The sequence below is a fragment of the Nerophis ophidion genome, linkage group LG13, assembly GCF_033978795.1.
Source record: "Nerophis ophidion isolate RoL-2023_Sa linkage group LG13, RoL_Noph_v1.0, whole genome shotgun sequence".
NCBI lineage: Eukaryota > Metazoa > Chordata > Actinopteri > Syngnathiformes > Syngnathidae > Nerophis > Nerophis ophidion.
In genome coordinates this window covers 44,515,079-44,535,827 of record NC_084623.1, presented here as the reverse complement: position 1 = coordinate 44,535,827, position 20,749 = coordinate 44,515,079, and the positions used below count along the sequence as shown (strand labels likewise).

General features: G+C 39.6%; 1 protein-coding gene across 1 annotated transcript; it reads left to right on the top strand.

Annotated features, from left to right (window-relative positions):
• Nucleotides 1-379: 379 nt before the first annotated feature.
• LOC133564977 (transcription factor 7-like 1-A) lies at nucleotides 380-20,034 on the top strand. Its single transcript, XM_061919480.1, has 8 exons — nucleotides 380-533; nucleotides 6,570-6,828; nucleotides 10,382-10,443; nucleotides 16,055-16,129; nucleotides 17,199-17,343; nucleotides 19,242-19,349; nucleotides 19,420-19,474; nucleotides 19,559-20,034. The coding sequence occupies exons 2-8, from the start codon at nucleotides 6,574-6,576 to the stop codon at nucleotides 19,765-19,767; spliced, it is 909 nt and encodes a 302-aa protein (XP_061775464.1). The 5' UTR covers nucleotides 380-533; nucleotides 6,570-6,573; the 3' UTR covers nucleotides 19,768-20,034.
• The last annotated feature ends 715 nt before the right edge of the window (nucleotides 20,035-20,749 follow it).

The following is a 20,749-nucleotide window of genomic DNA, read 5'->3' as shown; positions in this document are numbered from 1 at the left end:
CCCGGCTGTAAATCGTCTGCTTTAATCGCATAATTACACAGTAATCTGGACATCTGTGTTGCTGAATATTTTGCAATTTGTTCAATTAATAATGGAGACGTCAAAGAAGAAAGATGTAGGTGGGAAGCGGTGTATTGTGGCCGCCTTTAGCAACACAAACACAGCCGGTGTTTCCTTGTTTACATTCCCGAAAGATTACGGTGCAGCTTTACAATGGAACAGAGCGGTCAAGCGAACATGGTTCCCGACCACATGTCAACCGGCAGGTTTCGGTGAGAAAATGGTGGTATTCAGTCGGCTCTTACCGTAGACATGAGCGGGGAGCTTGCGTCGTTCCTCATACAGCTGCAGACTCTCTTGCCTCCTCCCACCAGCCGCCCTTCGACCGTCGGATGCTTACAACGTGGAGGAGGGGGGAAAAAAAAAATCTCAGCCCGGCTGCCTTCGCCTTGAAGAAGAAACGTGGCTTCCCTCGGAGACCCTGGTGGTCACCACACCCGTGGCCACACCCCTCCGACTTTCAGGTTGTACAGGTACGACCATATAATCTCACTAAAACACTAGTAACACAATAAGCAGATAAGGGATTTTCCAGAATTATCCTAGTAAATGTGTCTAATTACATCTGAATTGCTCCCACTGCCCTCGTCCTTCACTCTCTTTCCTCATCCACAAATCGTTCATCTTCGCTCAAATTAATGGGGAAATCGTTGCTTTCTCGGTCCGAATCGGTCTCGCTGCTGGTGGCCATGATTGTAAACAATGTTCAGATGTAAGAAGCTCCACAACCCGTGACATCACGTGCACATCGTCTGCTACTTACGGTACAGGCAATGCTTTTTTATTAGCGACAAAAAGTAGCAAACTTTATCATGGATGTTCTCTACTAAATCCTTTCAGCAAAAATATGGCAATATCGCGAAATGATCAAGTATGACACATAGAATGGACCTGCTATCCCCGTTTAAATAAGAAAATATAATTTCAGTAGGCCTTTAAGGGTTGCAGGAAACTAGAACTGATCCTAAGTCCAGGTACCACGAGGCCATTGTTTAAGATGCAAACCCGACTGACGGCATCATCACGCAGGTAACTGTGCAAAGTGATGTCATCAAGTAAAATGAATCAATGTCATCATCATATAAAAGGTGATGTCCCAAAGCACCCCGAAACACACATGAAAGACCAACACTGCTTTTATTTCTTTGACCACATAGCTGTGTTGGCATGTGTTGAATTCAGAGAGCTGTGTCTGTAGTGTGATGAATACAGAGTCCACGCATCACAACTTGAGGCGCCACACATCATTCCGATTCACAAACAAGAAAAACGAGCTCGGCCGTCAGAAGAGTTTGTAGTAAGATACCAAGTAAGATACCAAGGGAACAAACAGTAAGTAGTTGTAGTAAACATGGGTCATTGCAGCATTATTTCATTATATTTTAATGTATTTCTGTTGGATTACTCCCCACAAAACTCCCGGAAAAATTGTTCATAAGTGTCGATTTTTGGGAGCAATATAAAACCAAACTGCAGTGTTCAGGTCATTTTTTTTGTCCAAAGATCCACAATCATTTCCAGCATTCCACAAAATGTGTTAGTTTTTTTTTTTTCTTTTCCTGCAAGCATACACGAACAAAAATAGACTTGCATGGCAACAGTATTATCAATAATATTTTGAAACTCAGAAAGCTTGTCTTGTGGTTAAAAACTGAAAAGTAAAAATGTTGGATCATAAAACAATAATAAAAAAAAATCTGAATTATCACCCTTTTTTTTCGAAAGTTAATTAATCGAGCATAATCTTAAGATAAATTTACAAAAAAATTCCCAATTTTTTGATACATTTACGTCCAAACCTTTTTAAAATATTTCGCTTGAAAGCACGTAATTTATCTGCTGAAACATTTTTATATAAAGTATCATCCGGGCTTATTTTGAAGCGAAATTTACCTCTCAATCAACTTTGCAGTAGGATTGTACAGTATGGTACTAGTATAGTATTGTGGTACTAATTAATCAAAAACGGTACCGGTTCACCGTATTTAATTTTTTTGTACATAGAATAACGGCGCGTCGTGCAATTGCTTGTTTTACAAACAGAGGAGCATGTTAGGCAGTGCACAGTCACAGAGTACTTACAAACATACACAGTGTGTAGACAGAAAAGGGATTACTCCCCACAAAACTCCCAAAAAATTATTCATAAATGTCGACTTTTGGGAGATTTATAAAACCAAACTGCAGTGTTCAGGTCTTTTTTTTTGTCGAAAGATCCACAATCAATTCCAGCATTCGACAAAATGTGTTTTTTTTCCCTGCAAGAACGCACACAAAAAAAATAGACTCGTACGACAACAATATTTTCGATATTATTTTGAAACTCAGAAAGTTTGTCTCGTGGTTAAAAACTGCACCCGTGGGTGAAAGCTAAAAAGTATAAATGTTAGATCATAAAAAATAATAAAAAAAATCTGAATAATCACACTTTTTAAAAATAAATTAAAAAAAATATTCCCAATTTTTTGATATATTTATGTCCAAACCTTTTAAAAATATTTCGCTTGAAAGCACGCCATTTATGTGCTGAAACAGTTTTATGTAAAGTACCCTAAAGGCTTATTTTGAAGCGAAATTTACCTCTCAATCAACTTTGCAGTAGGATTGTACAGTATACCGGTACTAGTATAGTATCGTGGTACTAATTAATCAAAAACGGTACCGGTTCACCATATTTTATTTTTTTGTACATAGAATAACGGGCGCGTCGTGCAATTGCTGGTTTTACAAACAGCAAGTTCGGCAGTGCACAGTCACAGAGTACTTACAAACATACACAGTGTGTAGACAGAAAAGGGATTACTCCCCCAAAAATTCTGGAAAAATTGTTAATAAGTGTTGATTTTAGGGTGAATTATAAAACCAAACTGTAGTGTTTAGGGCATTTTTTTGTCCAAAGATCCACAATAATTTCCAGCATTCCACAAAATGTGTAAGTTTTTTTTGTTTTTGTTTTTTCCTGCAAGCATACACAAACAAAAATAGACTTGCATGGCAACAATATTTTCAATAATATTTTGAAACTCAGAAAGGTTGTCTCGTGGTTAAAAACTGCTCCGATGGTTGAGCGCTGAAAAGTTAAAATGTTAGCTCATAAAACAATAATAAAAACATCTGAATAATCACACTTTTTAAAAATACATTTAAAAAAATATTCCCAATTTTTTGAAACATTTATGTCCAAACTTTCTTAAAATATTTCGCTTGAAATCACGTCATTTATCTGCTGAAAGTTTTATGTAAAGTACCGTCCGGGCTCATTTTGAAGCGAAATTTACCTCTCAATCAACTTTGCAGTAGGATTGTACAGTATACCGGTACTAGTATAGTATCATGGTACTAATTAATCAAAAACGGTACCGGTTCACCATATTTTCTTTTTTTGTACATAGCAATTTGCGCGTTGTTGCGTCGTGCAATTGCTGGTTTTACAAACAGCGGAGCATGTTCGGCAGTGCACAGTCACAGAGTACTTACAAACATACACAGTGTGTAGACAGAAAAGGGATTACTCCCCACAAAACTCCCGAAAAATTGTTCATAAGTGTCGACTTTTGGGAGAATTGTAAAATCCCAACTGCAGTGTTCAGGTAATTATTTTAGTCCAAAGATCCACAATCATTTCCAGCATTCCACAAAATGTGTTAGTTTTTTTTTTTTTTCTGCAAGCACACACAAACAAAAATAGACTTGTATGACAACAATATTTTCAATAATATTTTGAAACCCAGAAAGCTTGTCTCGTGGTTAAAAACTGCACCCATGAGTGAGTGCTGAAAAGTTAAAATGTTTGATCATAAAACAATAATAAAAAAAAAATCTGAATAATCAAACTTTTTCAAAAGTTGATTAATCGAGCATAAATTTTAAAATAAAATAAAAAAAATATTCCCAATTTTTTGATATATTTATGTCCAAACCTTTTAAAAATATTTCGCTTTAAATGCACATTATTTATCTACTGAACATCTCATAACAGTTTTATGTAAAGTATTGTATGGGCTTATTTTGAAGCAAAATTTACCTGTCAATCAACTTTGCAGTAGGATTGCACAGTATACCGGTACTAGTATAGTACCGCGGTACTAATGAATCAAACACGGGACTATACTCTGTTTGAAAAGCACCTGTTCACCATATTTTATTTTTTTCTACATAGCATGACGGCGCGTCGTATTGACATTGCTGTTTTTACAAACATAGGAGCATGTTCGGCAGTGCACAATCACAGAGTACTTACAAGCAGACTCAGTGTGTAGAGAGAAAATGGAGAACGGACGCATTTTGGCTTAAAAACTAACAATAAGGGTGAAGCTATAACACTGAAACGCCCACAAGAAGAGGTGTTTTAAAAAATGGCGAGCTAGTTAGTCCATCCGCTAATCACTAATTGTCCTCGCCTCCATGGCGACAAATAAAGTACGTTTCTGACAAGTATCATCCCTGCAGGACGAGGAATAGCAAAAAAAGCTTCACTACACACCTTAGGAGGATACAATAGCTCACCGGAGTCACAATGTAAACAAACGCCATGGGTGGATCTACACCTGACATCCACTGTAATGATACTAAGTGCAAGAGCGTATCTCGTCAATACTACTTTGATTACATCGATATTTTTTATCTTCACAAAATCTTTTTTCTTATAAATTCATATTATCGTCCCTGGACACATGAGAACTTAAATTATGACCAATGCATGATCGTGTATCTACTTGGTATCGGATTGATACCTACATTTGTGGTATCGCCCAAAACTAATGTAAAGTATCCAAACAAGAGAAGAATAAGTGTTTATTAAATTTTAACAGAAGTGTTGATAGAACATGATGAAATTTTAAAATAGCCAGTAAATGTAAATGAACAAGTAGATTAATTAATCAGTTTTTACAGTTTGTCCCTCATTATTTTGACAAAATAATAGAATGGAAAATGACACAATATGTTATTGCATACGTCAGCAGACAAATTAGGAGCCTTTGTTCTCCTACTTACTACTAAAAGAAAAGTTGTCTAGTATGTTCACTATTTTATTTAAGGACAAAATTGTTCTTAGATTGCAATAAGAAACATGTTTAATTTACCCTAAGATTTTATATTGAAATAAAGCCAATAATGCCATTTTTTGTGGTGCCCTTTATTTAAAAAAACTATCAAAAACAATCAAAAAGTATCGAAATACATTTTGGTACCAGTACCTTAAAGTTTCGAAAAATACGGTACACACAAATGATTTGTGTTAAGTATTTGAAGTCTTAAAGGTGAACTGCACTTTTTTTGGAATTTTGCCTATTGTTCACAATCATTATGAGGGACAAAATGCATCGTTTACATTCGTAACCTGTATCATAACCAAGCTGTAGCAACATTGTTATTGTAAGAGCAAACACAGAGGAACTCTTTTCTAGTGTAGTAACGGATCACCATGCAACAGCTATGGCATTTGACTTAGTAATGCATAATTCAATGCGATAATACACCAAATATGTACTGACTGAAAAACCTGAAAAATTATATTACAGTATCTGTAAAGTATTTGCCCACATTTCATGTTTTGATTGTACACAGCTAGCTCAACAGTGTATGCACTTTAGTTGCACGGTGATGTGCTGCGTGTATCTTTATTCATATAATAGTGTCTTACTCGATGGACAGTTGTGCGTTTGGTCAAGCTGGCTGGGGAAGTTTTTTCAGTTGATTTTTGGTAAGCACTCCATTTATGCCGGCATAGCTCGGCTCCAAGTTCCACGTTTACTACCTCACTCTCTCGGCTTCCCTCTGTATCATGATTCATATCATAGTGACTAACTCGAGGGACAGTTGTGCGTTTGGTCAAGCTGGCTGGGGAAGTTTTTTCAGTTGATTTTTGGTAAGCACTCTATTTATGTCGGCATAGCTCGGCTCCAAGTTCCACGTTTACTGCCTCACTCTCTTGGCTTCCCTCTGTTCCAACATTTCAGCTTTTCTCCGTGCCCGCTTTTACAACCAGTAGTTCATCCTCTGTATATTCAGCTTCAAAAAAGATTAGGTTGTGGAGGGGTGAGAAGCTCAAAGTAAAGCTGTTGCTCCTCCACATGGAGAGGAGCCCGGTGAGGTGTGTCGGGCATCTGTTTCGAAGGCTCCCCCGAATACCTCCCTGGGGAGGGGTTTAAGGTGTGTCCGATCGGTAAGAGAGCACAGGAAAGTCTGACCTGGGAACGCCTTGGAATTCCCCGGGAGGAGCTGGACAAAGTCTGGGAAGGGGGAAGTCTGGGTTTCTCTGCTTAGGCCGCTGTCCCCGCAACTCGACCTCGGATGGATGGATGGATGGATGGATGGATGGATGAATGTATCAATTTTACTTTATTAAAAAGGAACTTTGACATACTGTATTTGTATTTGCACCAACTTCGGATCAACGATTGGCAAAATTCCCCCAAAAAAGTGCAGTTCACCTTTACATCCAACAAAACTTTGTCAAATTGGACCACGTTCTGGCAACAATCGATATGTTTTTTTTCTATTTACAGAGCTATGGACCTGTCACGTTTCACGTCGAAATGTCTACCTCAGAATTCTGCTCAAGCTGCTGGGCCAAGGTACACCACTAATCCTCAGACAATCAGCAACCAGAGCAGAGCTTTTAACGGTTTTATTCCCATACAAAACTGTTACATGCAATCGAGTTCAATGATGGCTACTTCCAGCATGCACTTTGTACCAATGAATCATCAGAATGTGCAAGCACGTCCTCAGAACACAGAGATACTTCCCCAAATCTACAACCAGGTGTGTTGACAGCAGATCGGGTCCCCAATTGGGTCCCATCTGCAAAAGTAAAGTCTTGCATTTATGGTGCGTTCCATTTCTTCTGGGGAGCTGGAATTTCCGAGTTGATAATCGGAATTTTAACTGGAACGCCTCTGAAGGTCGGATTTCCCACTCGGAAAGTCGGAGTATTCCCACCGCCCTCGAGTTGGTTTCAAAGATGGCTACTGTGAATGTAAACAATATACAATATAGGCTTCTATAATAATAGTTCTTAGGACTTTTGATTTGTTTTTGACGCACTAAATCAGCTAAATACAATCTATTATTGGACATCCATATGTTACATTGCCAAAAGTATTTGGCCACCTGCCTTGGCTCACATATGAACTTGAAGTGCCATCCCATTCCTAACCCATAGTGGGTCCACCCTTTGCAACTATTATAGCTTTAACTCTTTTGGGAAGGCTGTCCACAAGGTTGCGGAGTGTGTTTATAGGAATTTTTCGACCATTCTTCTAAAAGGGCATTGGTGAGGTCACACGCTGACGTTGGTCTCCGTTCTAATTCATCCCAAATGTGTTCTATCGGGGTCAGGTCAGGACTCTGTGCAGGCCAGTCAAGTTCATCCACACCAGACTCTGTCATCCATATCTTTATGGATGCACAGGTGGCATCTTATGACAGTTCTACGCTGGAAATCACTGAGCTCCAGAGAGCGGCCCATTCTTTCACAAATGTTTGTGGAAACAGTCTCCATGCCTAAGTGCTTGATGTTATACACCTGTGGCCGGGAAAAGTAATTAAGACACCTGATTCTGATCATTCGGATGGGTAGCCAAATACGTTTTGCAATATAGTATATATGGTAACATTGCTGTTATGTGGGGCGGCATAGCTCGGTTGGTAGAGTGGCCGTGCCAGCAACTTGAGGGTTGCAGGTTCGATCCCCGCTTCCGCCATCCTAGTCACTGCCGTTGTGTCCTTGGGCAAGACGCTTCACCAACCTGCTCCCAGTGCCACCCACACTGGTTTAAATGTAAAAATTAGATCTTGGGTTTCACTTTGTAAAGTGCTTTTGAGTCACTAGAGAAAAAGCGCTATATAATTCACTTCACTACTGTAGTGTAAACTGCATTTATTTAATCTTTTTAATACAGGGGTGTCAAACGTAAGGTTTTATCCGGCCCGCCTGATAAGTTTGCGAAGTATAAAATAAACAGTTTTTTGTTTTTTTTTTAATGAAAGAAACTGCTGTTCTAAATATGTCCACTAGATGTCACAATAGGAATAGCAAGAGGTACAAAGTAAAGCTTGGCTGCGTCTTTTCTCCCTCGACCCAAATGAAACTTAAAGGCCTACTGAAATGAGATTTTCTTATTTAAACGGGGATAGCAGGTCTATTCTATGTGTCATACTTGATCATTTCGCGATCAAGTTTTTGATGAAAGGATTTAGTCTAGAACATCGACGATAAAGTTCGCAACTTTTGGTCGCTAATAAAAAAGCCTTGCCTGTACCGGAAGTCGCATATGATGTGCGCGTGACGTCACCGGTTGTGGAACTCTTCACATTCTCACATTGCTTACAATCATGGCCACCAGCAGCGAGAGCGATTCAGACCGAGAAAGCGACGATTTCCCCATTAATTTGAGCGAGGATGAAAGACTCGTGGATGAGGAAAGTAAGAGTGAAGGACTAGAAGAAAAAAAAAACGAGGGCAGTGGCAGCGATTCGGATGTTATTAGACACATTTACTGTGGAAAATCCCTTATCTGCTTATTTTGTTACTAGTATTTTAGTGAGATTATATAGTCGTACCTGAAAGTCGGAGGGTTGTAGCCACGGGTGTGGTGACCGCCAGTGTCTCCAAGGGAAGCCTTTGGACTGGACTCTCGCGACTGTGTTGGATCCATTATGGATTGAACTTTCACAGTATCATGTTAAACCCGCTCGACATCCATTGCTTTCCTCCTCTCCAAGGTTCTCATAGTCATCATTGTCACTGACGTCCCACTGGGTCATTATTGTCACCGATGTCCCACTGGGTGTGAGTTTTCCTTGCCTTTATGTGGGCCTACCGAGGATGTCGTAGTGGTTTGTGCAGCCCTTTGAGACACTAGTGATTTAGGGCTATATAAGTAAACATTGATTGATTGATTGATTGATTGATGTTTCTTGACGAGGCAAGGCAGCCGGGCTGATATATTTTTTTTTTCCTTCCACGGAGTAAGCATCCGACGGTCGGTGGTGGCCGGTGAGAAGAGGCAAGAGAGTCCATAGCTGAAGGTGGAACGACGCAAACTCTCTGCTCATGTCTATAGTAAGAGCCAAATGTAAACAAAGAAACACCAGCTGTGTTTGTGCTGCTAAAGGCGGCGGCAATTCACCGCTTCCCACCTACATCTTTCTTCTTTGACGTCTCCATTATTATTTGAACAAATTGCAAAAGATTCAGCAACACAGATGTCCAGAATACTGTGTAATTATGCGATTAAAGCAGACCACTTATAGCTGTGATCGGTGCTGGATCAAAATGTCCGCTACAATCCGTGACGTCATCATACCGCGACGTTTTAAACAGGATACTTCGCGCGAAATTTAAAATTGCAATTTGGTAAACTAAACCGGCCGTATTGGCATGTGTTGCAATGTTAATATTTCATCATTGATATATAAACTATCAGACTGCGTGGTCGGTAGTAGTGGGTTTCAGTAGGCCTTTAAAACCTGATGTTTTATGATGTTATTTGGCACCCTTACTCCCCCATAATGTCTCTGACAAAAACGAGAAAACTTAAGCCTTTCGAATAGTTTTTACCTCCATTTCTTACGGCTTGTTGAGTTAGCACTGGACTGATAGATGCCTCGAAGAGTTTACATGTCGTGTTTTTTATTCAATCCCAGTAAAACTGCCCTAAATTTTAATCCTGGCTTTGTAGATACACTGAGACGAAGTCTAAACCCATTGTGTTTTTGAAACTGCACCAATATCCTCAGAATTACAAACAAACTTGAAGTGTTTTATCAAGTTGATTATTTAAGATTTGTACATTTTCATGATGTATTTGTTCTATTTTTGGTCAAAGTAAAACAAAGAAAACAAACTGGAGTCGTCTTTATTTTTAAGTTATCATGCCATGATAACTTGAGCGAGGATGAAAGACTCGTGGATGAGGAAAGTGAGAGTGAAGGACTAGAAGAAAAAAAAGACAAGGGCAGTCCTCTAAACAGAAATTAGTTTGACACCCCTGGTTTAATACGTTCTACATTGCTTTTTCCTCTTCATCCACCTTGTTTAAAGGTTGTAGAAAGAATGCAATTCATCCAGTAAATTGTTTTTATTCATACAAGGCATAGACAAACATATTTTTCCGAGGATGTGGTTATCCTCTTTTCCTACCTTGTAACTGGAATGCTATTAACTCAGCTTTCATGTCGTTCTTAGCCCGGACTCGTATTTTCTAAAGTAAATGGAGCGCACCATTTGAAGAATGCAGCGCTGTGTTGAATGTGTTCGTTAAACCGTTCTGCTTCCATATGTAAAAATTGTGAATTTAACACTCTATTCCAGGCAAACTTTGTACCAGAGGTGACACTGCCCAATGGCATGAACATGCGTCCTGTTGGATTACTGTAAGTAATGCTTTCATTCTCCCTTTTACCACTTCCCCTTTGTCTTAACCTTAACCCTCCCTCTTGGCCTTAAGAGTCTAGTGCAGGGGTCGGCAACACGCGGCTCTGAAGCAGCATGCGGCTCTTAAGCGCCGCCCTAGTGGCTCTCTGGAGCTTTTTCAAAAATATAGGAAAAATGGAAATGATGAGGGGAAAAAATATATATTTTTTGTTTAAATATGGTTTCTGTAGGAGGACAAACATGACACAAACCCCCTAATTGCTATAAGCACAATGTTTATATTAAACATGCTTCACTGATTCGAGTATTTGACGAGCGCCGTTTTGTCCTAATAATTTTGGCGGTCCTTGAACTCACCGTGGTTTGTTTACATGTATAACTTTCTCCGACCTTCTAAGACGTGTTTTATGCCACTTCTTTTTCTGTCTCATTTTGTCCACCAAACTTATAACGTTGTGCATGAATGCACAAAGGTGAGTTTTGTTGATGTTATTGACTTATGTGGAGTGCTAATCAGACATATTTGGTCCCTGCATGACTGCAAGCTAATCGATGCTAACATGCTATTTAGGCTAGCTATATGTACATATTGCATCATTATGCCTCATTTGTATGTATAGTGGAGCTCATTTAGTTTCCTTTAAGTCCTCATAATTCAATCTATATCTCATGACACACTATCTGTATGTAATTTGGCTTTTAATTTTTTGCGGCTCCAGACCGATTTGTTTATGTATTTTTGGTCCAATATGGCTCTTTTAACATTTTGGGTTGCCGACCCCTGCTCTAGTGCCATGGCGAAATGTTGAAAATAAGAAATTCGGACGTTACTCGAGTCTCACTATCTCATTAACCCTTGCCGTTTGCCGGCAGTTGACGTAAAGCAGATGCGACAGTTTGTTTACTTTCTGGATGTCCGTCTTTGCAAGGGCTCTTTTCATCCGCCCGTCTTTAACATAAAAACATACTTTTTTGTTGTCGTTTCTGAAGCGGATCAGTTGATGCGAGTCCTTTTAGAAAAAAATGCATCCGATAAGTTATTTTTAACCATATTTTTCGGACTATAAGACACACTTTATAAAATCCTTTCAATTTCTCAAAACCCGGTGCACCTATGGACAGAATAATTTTGGTTGTGCTTACCGACCTTGAAGCTATTTTATTTGGTACATGATGTAATGATAAGTGTGACCCGGAGATGGCAGTCACACATACGAGATACGTGTAGTGTGCAATATGACTCAAGTACACAACACCGACATTTGATATGTTCCATTGAAAATATAGAACAGTACACACTGTGCTCAAAAATCAATCAAACTGTTTCAGTACGACTTTGGTAAGCTATGAAGCCGCACTGCTTGATGGATTGTACTGTGCTTCCACATACACGCATTAATATGGTGTGTGTATATGGTAAGATATATTACCTGGCGTTTTGTTTTACAATATAATGCACAAGCAACTTTTCTTACCTTCTGATACCTGCTGATCTTTATTTGGGATCTGCATAAGTCCTGAAAATGTTTTCGCGCGTCCGCCATTGTAGTCTGTACGGACACAGGAGTCGATTAGCTTCTTCTTTTTCTAAAGTAGTGTGAAGGTCTTACTGTCTGTACACTCGCCACGAAAGCGCTAAAACATACCCAAGGAACTTTAGTTATAACAGTTTCGGTGGACAATTTTTCACGGGACACATTTCCAGCCTTGTTGTTATTGCACTATTGAGCCACGGATGATGAGATGCTTCTCAATTATTGATTGAAGTAAAGTCTGAATGTCATTAACCTCTTAAGGCCCAAGCTTCATATTTTTATATGATTTACTTAGTCCATAAGTAACACATGTGTATTTCATGTTTGGTGACATGGTAATTCTTATTTTTACACTTTTTTTCCCCAAATTCCATTGTATGTTATACTCTTCTGACATGACCAGATGGCAGTATAAGTGTCCACATAAGCGGCCGTAAGACCCCAATTCAGTAGTGTACACAATTTTGGAAATACGAGCTAAAAGGTGCTGTCAATGCATGTGGTCAAATAAGCCTTTATTAAAACAGTTAGCTCTATCTTTTGACACTTCTTCCACTCCCATCCTTGCACGCTACACCGCTACAACAAAGATAACGGAGAAAAGACACTAACGAAGGTGAGCCACATAAATAATACCGCCTACAAAACGCCGCATTCTGAAGCAACTATCGTAAAACCGCTTGAAGTTGATTAATAAAACAAAATCTACCGTATTTCCTTGAATTTCCGCAGGGCATATAGTATGCACCTGCCTTGAATTACTGCCGGGTCAAACTCGCTTCCGAAAATAATTAGCGCATGCTTAGTATTACCGCCTGGTCCAACTCGTGACGTCACGAGTGACACTTCCCCTGTCATCATTTTCAAAATGGAGGAGGCTGATTTCAATACTGGTAATTTGAAATCGCATAAAGGGAAGAAGATTAAGAGCTATTCAGTAGGATTTAAGGTCCAAGCTTACATCACACTAAAATTTTTACTGCATACCTTTGGTAAGTGCCGGAGTGAGAAGAGGTTTTAAAATAATTAGTGCATGCTTAATTTTACCGCATGCCTTTGGTAAGGTTTTAAATTAATTAGCGCCCCGGCGGCAATTGAAGGAAATACGGTATGCAACATTTTGACCAAATAACCACCATTACATGTTATGTACACCACAAGTGAGTGTTTCACATTTAGAAAAAAAATAAATAAATAATAATAATTCTTTAATGTGCTCTATAATCCGGTGCTCCTTTTGTATGAAAATAGACCTGACTAGACCCACTCATCGGCAGTGCACTTTATAATCTAGTATGCCCTATGGTCCGGAAAATGCGGTATACAGCATATACGTCGGTCTCACGTGTTTCCAGACACAAACCGATGTAGTGTACAGGCTTTACGCAAACATTTAACATCTTACATTACTGATGAGGCAGATATGAAAAAACTGGCAACGCCGAATTTAGAAGCAATAACCTAGGATAGCTTTAATAGCAATGATAGCTCGCTGTCACGAGCGGTTAAAACACACAATAAACAATTGAAAACATGGTGTCAGGGGTATTTGTTGTTGAACCCCAAGATGCAGAGAAGGAGGCAGGCATAGCATATGAAAACACGATTTAATTAAAACTAAACAAGAACAAATAAAAAGCACGCACGTGGGCGGAATAACAAACTAAGGGAGCTAGCACTGAGGATAACAAACAGAAAAACTGGAAATACAGCTTACCGCTACGATGACCAGGACAAGATGTAGCACGACAGGTAATAGCTGAAATGATGCCAGACACGACAGGTAGCAAAGACACACGAGTGACATGAGGCAACGACAATACAATGATCCATCAACTGACACAGGACAAAGCAGGTACAAATAGGAGCAGGCTGATTGGCAGCCGGTGTGGCCAGGTGCCAATCAGCCGCAGCTGAGGAGGAAGACAGCACTCAGGGAACAAGACAGGAAGCTGACAGGAACTAAAGACAGGAGATACTAAACACAGAGGGAACAGACACATGCAGAGGAAAAAACTAAAACATAGACAAACTGTCAGGGGAAAGCCTGACGATGGCTTATGTAACTCTGCTGTTTATTTTTTTTTACTTTGATAAAACACACACAAGTTACAAACGATTAAAAAATATATATATATAAAAATAACCCATATTTACGTGCAGTAACAAAGAATGAACATCTGAACCATAAGTGTCATCATTATGAAAATAAATAATTAAGCGTATTACTTAGATTTGTATATAATAATACAAATAATGGATTAGATTAGAAAGCAGAGTGTAAAGCGGGAAAGATCTCTCGGGAGGTCCCCCGAGCTCAATTTGTTTCAAGGTCTGGTGAACAATGCTAACAACAGAGCGTAATACGTATAACACATAAATTAAATTTAGTTTAGACAAAAAAATATATAGCAAATGCAAATTTTTTTTATTGTGGCCTAAACTCCTTAGTCATGGTGCTGCTATATGCTTAAAATTGCTGTTTGACCCATTGGCACATTTCCAGATTGGCCCTTGGGGGCAAAGTGTTTGAGAACACCTGATCTCGAGGGAGTAAAGTCCTAACAAGGATTGTATAAGTTAAAAAGCGGAAATATCATTATCGTACAAACAAGGCCGATGGTGTCCCCCATTTCGGAAGATCCTCCTGACACAATCGCTTTGCTCAAAGGACCCCGGCTACTAGAGATCCGCGGTTTGCGGACTCATCCGCGGAGTCCGCGGGTCGGGCGGGTGACATGACAAAAAAATAGATTTTAATTAGATTCGGGCGTGTGGCGGTTGAACCGTCCGGAAATATTTGATATACATGGTTCTGGTATCGGTATCCTTTGCCATTCAAAGAGCCATTTAAGACCCGTGTCATAAAGCGAAGAAGACAATAGGAGACGCTAATATTCTCTAGAATGACTGCCGGCAGTCACCCAGAAAATAAGTATTAGGGCGTGCTATGAAGCCATTGGCGTTGTCGCCTTCTACAGCATGTACGATCTGCTTGTCAGTCCAGCATCATGTTGTGTGTGGCTTCCACGGCAACACGCACACGACTGCAAGGCATACTGGGTAACACAGAGTACACTAATGGTTGTGATATAAACAATTTTAACACTCTTGTAATATGCGGCATGCTGTGAAGCCACACAATACAAGATTGACAAACACATTTCGGGAGAACATCCCCCCAGTAACACAACATAAACGCAACACAACAAATACCTAGAATCCTTTGTATCCGTGAGAATTCCTGAGTGTTTTATACACCCCGCTAGCAGCAAACCCCGCCACCGCCCCGTGCGTCGGTAAGGTGGGCGGGGTCGGGGGCGCGGGGGTGTAAAATATATTATATATATGTTTGTCAATCTTGTTTGGTGTGACTTCACAGCATGGCGCATATTAGTAAGTGTTAAAGTTGTTTATATCACAACCATCAGTGTACTCTGTGTCACCCAGTATGCCTTTCAATCTTGTACGTGTGATTGCGGAAGCTGCACACAACATGTTGCCGGACTAACAATCGGTTCGTAGATGTTGTTGAAGGTGTCAAAGGCAATGGCTTCACAGCACGCCCATATTCCTGTCATCAGGATGAATGCTATCGGATAGTCCCGAGAACATTAGCGGCTCCAATTGTCTTCATTACCCTGTGAAACAGGTTTAAATAGCTCTGTGAGTGGTAAAGGCGGCCGACCTCTGATATATTTTAGCTGGCGGTTGGCGGGCGGGTACAGTTCTGATAAAATGTTGGTTCGGGTGTACGGCGGGTGGATGACGAGTTTGGTGATGTGGTTGCGGATGATATAATTGCCTATCCGCGCATCTCTACCGGCTACTCAACTCCCTCCCACAAAGGGAGGATTTGGATTCAATGTCCGATATTTTGTCTGCGAGGTTGGTAGTCGAATCAGACTACCTCGAATTAAATCGTCGAATAGTCAACTATTCTAAGAAACAGTATACATTGTATTTAAAGGTAAATATGAGACAAACATTGCATTTTGTTGAGTATAAATGAGCTTAAAAAATGACAATTTTGTTATCTAATGTTGTTATCTAATGAGTCTTGTCTGCTATTTAGGAACGGAGAGTTGTTGTACAAAGTTACAGCTCCCAACTACACTGCTCCTCTTCCACCCACCATCCCCAGGATTAAGTAAGATATTTTTTGGTATATTTTAGTGGCTGGCGATTTTTTTTTTTTGTTAAACGCCAAATTGTTCAAATAAATTGTCTCTTAAGGGGGCTGTTTGCAACTTGCTAAAAGTTGATAAACCAAAACATATACAACAAGAACACCACCAGATAGCTTATGTTAGCATTGGTGGTTTCCCAGAACATACATGTATTTTCAGTGTCCATATTTTTGCTAATTATATTGAATAATTTCAAAAGAAGCAACTGACAATTTGTCAAAATATACATTCAATTATAGCTAACAGCTGTTAGAATAATTCTACTGAAATTATCACAAAAACTTTGTGTTGAAATGAGTTCCCAGCAAGAAGACCAAAAGCTGTCTTCAAAACTACCAAGAGTAAGGTTTGTAAAACTCCACTGTGTATGGGGGAAGCATCATGAAGGTGTTTCTGTGTTTCTTTCATGCATTGTAATCAAACAGAAAGATAATGTCTGACTCAATAACTACAAAAGCGAAGAGGAAGCAGAACTGGACTCCCCCCCAGGCCACCTCTGTTTCACGAACCTCTTTTTGAACTGTTTTAGGACGTCTTTTTTGAACTGACCTTTTCTGTGAACAGTTTACGACCTATTCTGTGAACTGTATACGACCCTCGTCCCTTAGAAACAGCTGTGACCATGTAGACAGGGAAGGTCTAAATAAAAGAAGGAGGCGTGCAATCTTTAGGCAGAGCGTGGGTGACACTGTAAGAGGTTACAGGTCAACACCTTTCTCCTCAATTGAGCAAAATTGAATTCTGTCTCAGTTTATTTCCTTGCTTCTTGTCTTGTTTAAAAGATGTCATCGATGTTTGAACCTGACAGCAAACAAAGCTTTTTTTTTTTTTTTTTTTTAGGGGCAGAGATTAGTAACCAAAAGCCGAATAAGGGCGGAATATCAAGCTTACAGCACATTAGAAAGTTAACACCCTCTAGGCATGCGCATAGAGCTTGCAAATTGTCCTTTTCACTACAACAACTTTGACGGTTACTGTTACTTTTAACTTCACATACCCATGTTTCCGTTTATTTCCCTTGCATTCTAGGAAGAAAAACAGAAAAGTGGACGAAACGTATGTCAAGAAACCACCGAATGCATTTATGTTGTTCATGAAGGAGCATCGGCAGGCGGTGAAGCACCATTCTCACTTACGAAACAGTGCAGATATTAACAAAATCCTAGGGAGAATGGTAAGTGTGACTACTCTGGTCAACCTTTTTCAATGCCTTAATGGCAACATTACATTTTTTAAATACCAATGCATTACACCTGCATCAAATTTTAGTTAGATGCATTTGTATCTGTTCTACAGTATATATGACACACCAATGGTCTTTGAGTAGATCAAAAATCATTTTTAAATGCCTCCTTTCCATTGAACTTTTTTTCACAAAAGTAACTGTTTTTACAGTTACTTTAATTTAACAATGTTTTTAATCATTGTTATTTGCAGTAACAAACAAATTATATAATTTACATTTATTTTATCTGCTTAAAATTTGCTAAATGGTTGCACCATATAGACGGGATACACTATAAATAATATCTATTATAATGATATGCTTTAATTGCGTATTAGTGTGACAATTTATATTGATGACGCATTCTATTTTTGTTCGTCAATGATGACACATTCTAGCTGTGGCCTGCAAAATTGATAGCGACAAGTGAACAACCATGCATTGTAGCGTTCTTGCTAACGTCTCGCCACAGTGCAGCTTCTAAACTAGTTTTTTTCCTACAAATGTCATTATCACTGTAGGACTAGAGGACCAGGAGTAGTTAAATATGCTACACTGCACACTGAACAAAGATACAAATTAAAACCACAGCTAACTGCTAAGCTATAGCTGTAGAAATTATACACAGGTGGGGGGGGGATCAACAATAACGAAACCGGGTATAGTATCAGTATGTACAAAAACCCAAAACCAGTGTAGTTGGCACGTTGAGTTAATCGTAACTAAACACAGAATACAATATTCAGAAAATGCTTTTCAACCTATATTCTATTGAATTGACTGCAAAGACAAGACACTTAACGTTCGACCTGTTAAACTTTGTTATTTTTTTCAAATATTAGCTCATTTAGAATTTAAAGCCTGCAACATGTTTCAAAAAAGCTGGCACTAGTGGCAAAAATATACTGAGAAAGTTGAGGAATTGCTCATCAAACACTTATTTGGAACATCTCACGGATGAACTGGCTAATTCTGAACAGGTTGGTGACATGGTTGGGTATAAAGCAGCTTCCATAAAATGCTCAGTCATTCACAAACAAGGATGGGGCAAGGGTCACCACTTTGTGAACAAATGCGTGTGCAAATTGTCAAACAGTTTAAGAACAACATTTCTCAACCAGCTATTGCAAGGGATTTAGGGATTTCACCATCTACGGTTCATAATATCATCAAAAAGTTCAGAGAAATCTGGAGAAATCACTGCACATGAGTGATTATATTATGGATCTTCGATCCCTCAGGCGGTACTGCATCAAAAAGCGACATCAGTGTGTAAAGGATATCACCACATGGGCTCAGGAACACTTCAGAAAACCACTGTCAGTAACTACAGTTTTTTGCTACATTTATAAGTGCAAGTTAAAACTGATAAGCAAAGCGAAAGCCATTTATCAACAACACCCAGAAACGCCGCCAATTTTGCTGGGTCCAAGCTCAAATAAGATGGACTGATGCAAAGTAGAAAAGTGGTCTGTGGTCTGACGAGTCCACATTTCAAAATGTTTTTGGAAACTGTGGATGTTGTGTACTCCGGAACAAAGAGGAAAAGAACCATCTGGATTGTTATAGGCGCAAAGTTCAAAAGCCAGCATCTGTGATGGTGTGGGGGTTTATTAGTGCCCAAGGCATGAGTAACCTACACATCTGTGAAGGCACCATTAATGCTGAAAGGTACATACAGGTTTTGGAGCAACATATGTTGCCATCCAAGCGGCGTTATCATGGACGCCCCTGCTTATTACAGCAAAACAATGCAAATAACAAAATGCATTATATTCTTGTATTACTGTAAAATGTTGTATTGTAACTTTTTTGACATGTTATGGTATTTCACATACATGCTGTAGTGGCATTTGCTATCCAAGGAGGAGAAAGCAAAATATTATGACCTCGCCGACAAAGTGAAGCGAATGCACTCCCAGCAACACCCAGACTGGTCTTGGAGACACAATTACGTAAGGACGGCTAATTGCAACACATGCAAATGAGCTGGTAAGAGTCTAAAACTGTTTCGTTTTTTTGTAGGGCAAAAAAGAGGACTTTAAACATACAAGGGACACAGAAGCTAACAGCCTGCAGGGTAAGGAAGCGTAAAGCTGGAGAAACAGGCATTATGTGCTTAAACAAGCGGAGAAATTAATCAAGCACGTTTTGATTTGTGTAGCTGCGCTGGTGCCCGAACTTGAAGAAAGTGGACAAGTCGAGAGCGACTCAGAGGACGACCCTGACTCCTTGTCCCTGAGTTCAACAGCAGTCCAACTGTCCCTGGAACAGCACATTTCTCAAATATACCTCAAAGAGACGCCTGTCCTCAACGGGAGAACGAGTCACCCGTCACCCAGACAGTCGTCACAGTCCCGTCCGGACTGCTGATTTCTTGTTGGACTTTAATCTCCTCGTTCTGTCTTGAACCAACCTTGGCACTTTGGGACATTTTTTTCCACTTGAAATTATACACACACACAAGCCTGTGTTTTAACACTGGTCTATAATTGAATTCATAGGTTAATTAAATAGTAAGCCAGCGAAAAGGGTCTTGCAGTTTCTTATATGATTAAACACACCTTGGTAATCCAGTCTCTGTGCTTTCTTTTGGGGATATCGCTGCAAAATAAGCCACCCCAGAGCCAAATAAAGTGGTACCAGACAGTAATAGTCTTCTAGTAGAAAAATGGAGAATACAGCTGAACAATAGAGTCAAAAACCCGGAGTCAGTGGGAGGTGTAGAGTGAAAAGGTGCCGGACGACTCTGGGTCAGTCTGCGTTCTCAGTGAAGGCTTCACATCTGTGGAACTCTTTGCCACTGGAGTTAAAGTCACAATCAGTGTTATGGTTTAAGAGAGAGGAAATGACGGCAACAGACACCAGGGGATGTTATGTACAAAAATTGATTATATAAAAAATATATATATATAATACAAAACAATACTAACAAATAAGCTAACCTAAGGAAATTGTGTCAAACCCAAGAGTGAAAAATATGTACATATATAATACAAAACAATACTAACAAATAAGCTAACCTAAGGAAATTGTGTCAAACCCAAGAGTGTGTGTGTGTAAGGCTATGTGTGTAGTTAGCTGAAGTGTGTGTTACCAAGTGTTGATGAGAGCAAAGGAACGAGGCATTCGATGGGGCAGGCAGGTGATCCGGGGCGAGAGAGGTGTCAGAGTCCAAGGGCGAGCGTGGAGTCGAGGATCGAGGGAGGCAGTCGAGATCCAGGGCAACTGAAGCAAAACACTGCGGAAACACGGGAGACGATAAGGAATAAATCAAACCACTGAGAGGAAACAAGGATAGAGCATAAAGCTTGTCGCTTAAGGTACACCATTTGAGAACTAAATTTCCTGGGTC

Bases quoted from the DNA above. Each gene is read 5' to 3' on its own strand.
- LOC133564977 (XM_061919480.1), top strand. From the start codon at position 6,574: ATGGACCTGTCACGTTTCACGTCGAAATGTCTACCTCAGAATTCTGCT. The intron at 10,444-16,054 runs GTAAGTAATGCT...TCTGCTATTTAG, and splicing joins ATGCGTCCTGTTGGATTACT to GAACGGAGAGTTGTTGTACA. The intron at 16,130-17,198 runs GTAAGATATTTT...CTTGCATTCTAG, and splicing joins CCCACCATCCCCAGGATTAA to GAAGAAAAACAGAAAAGTGG.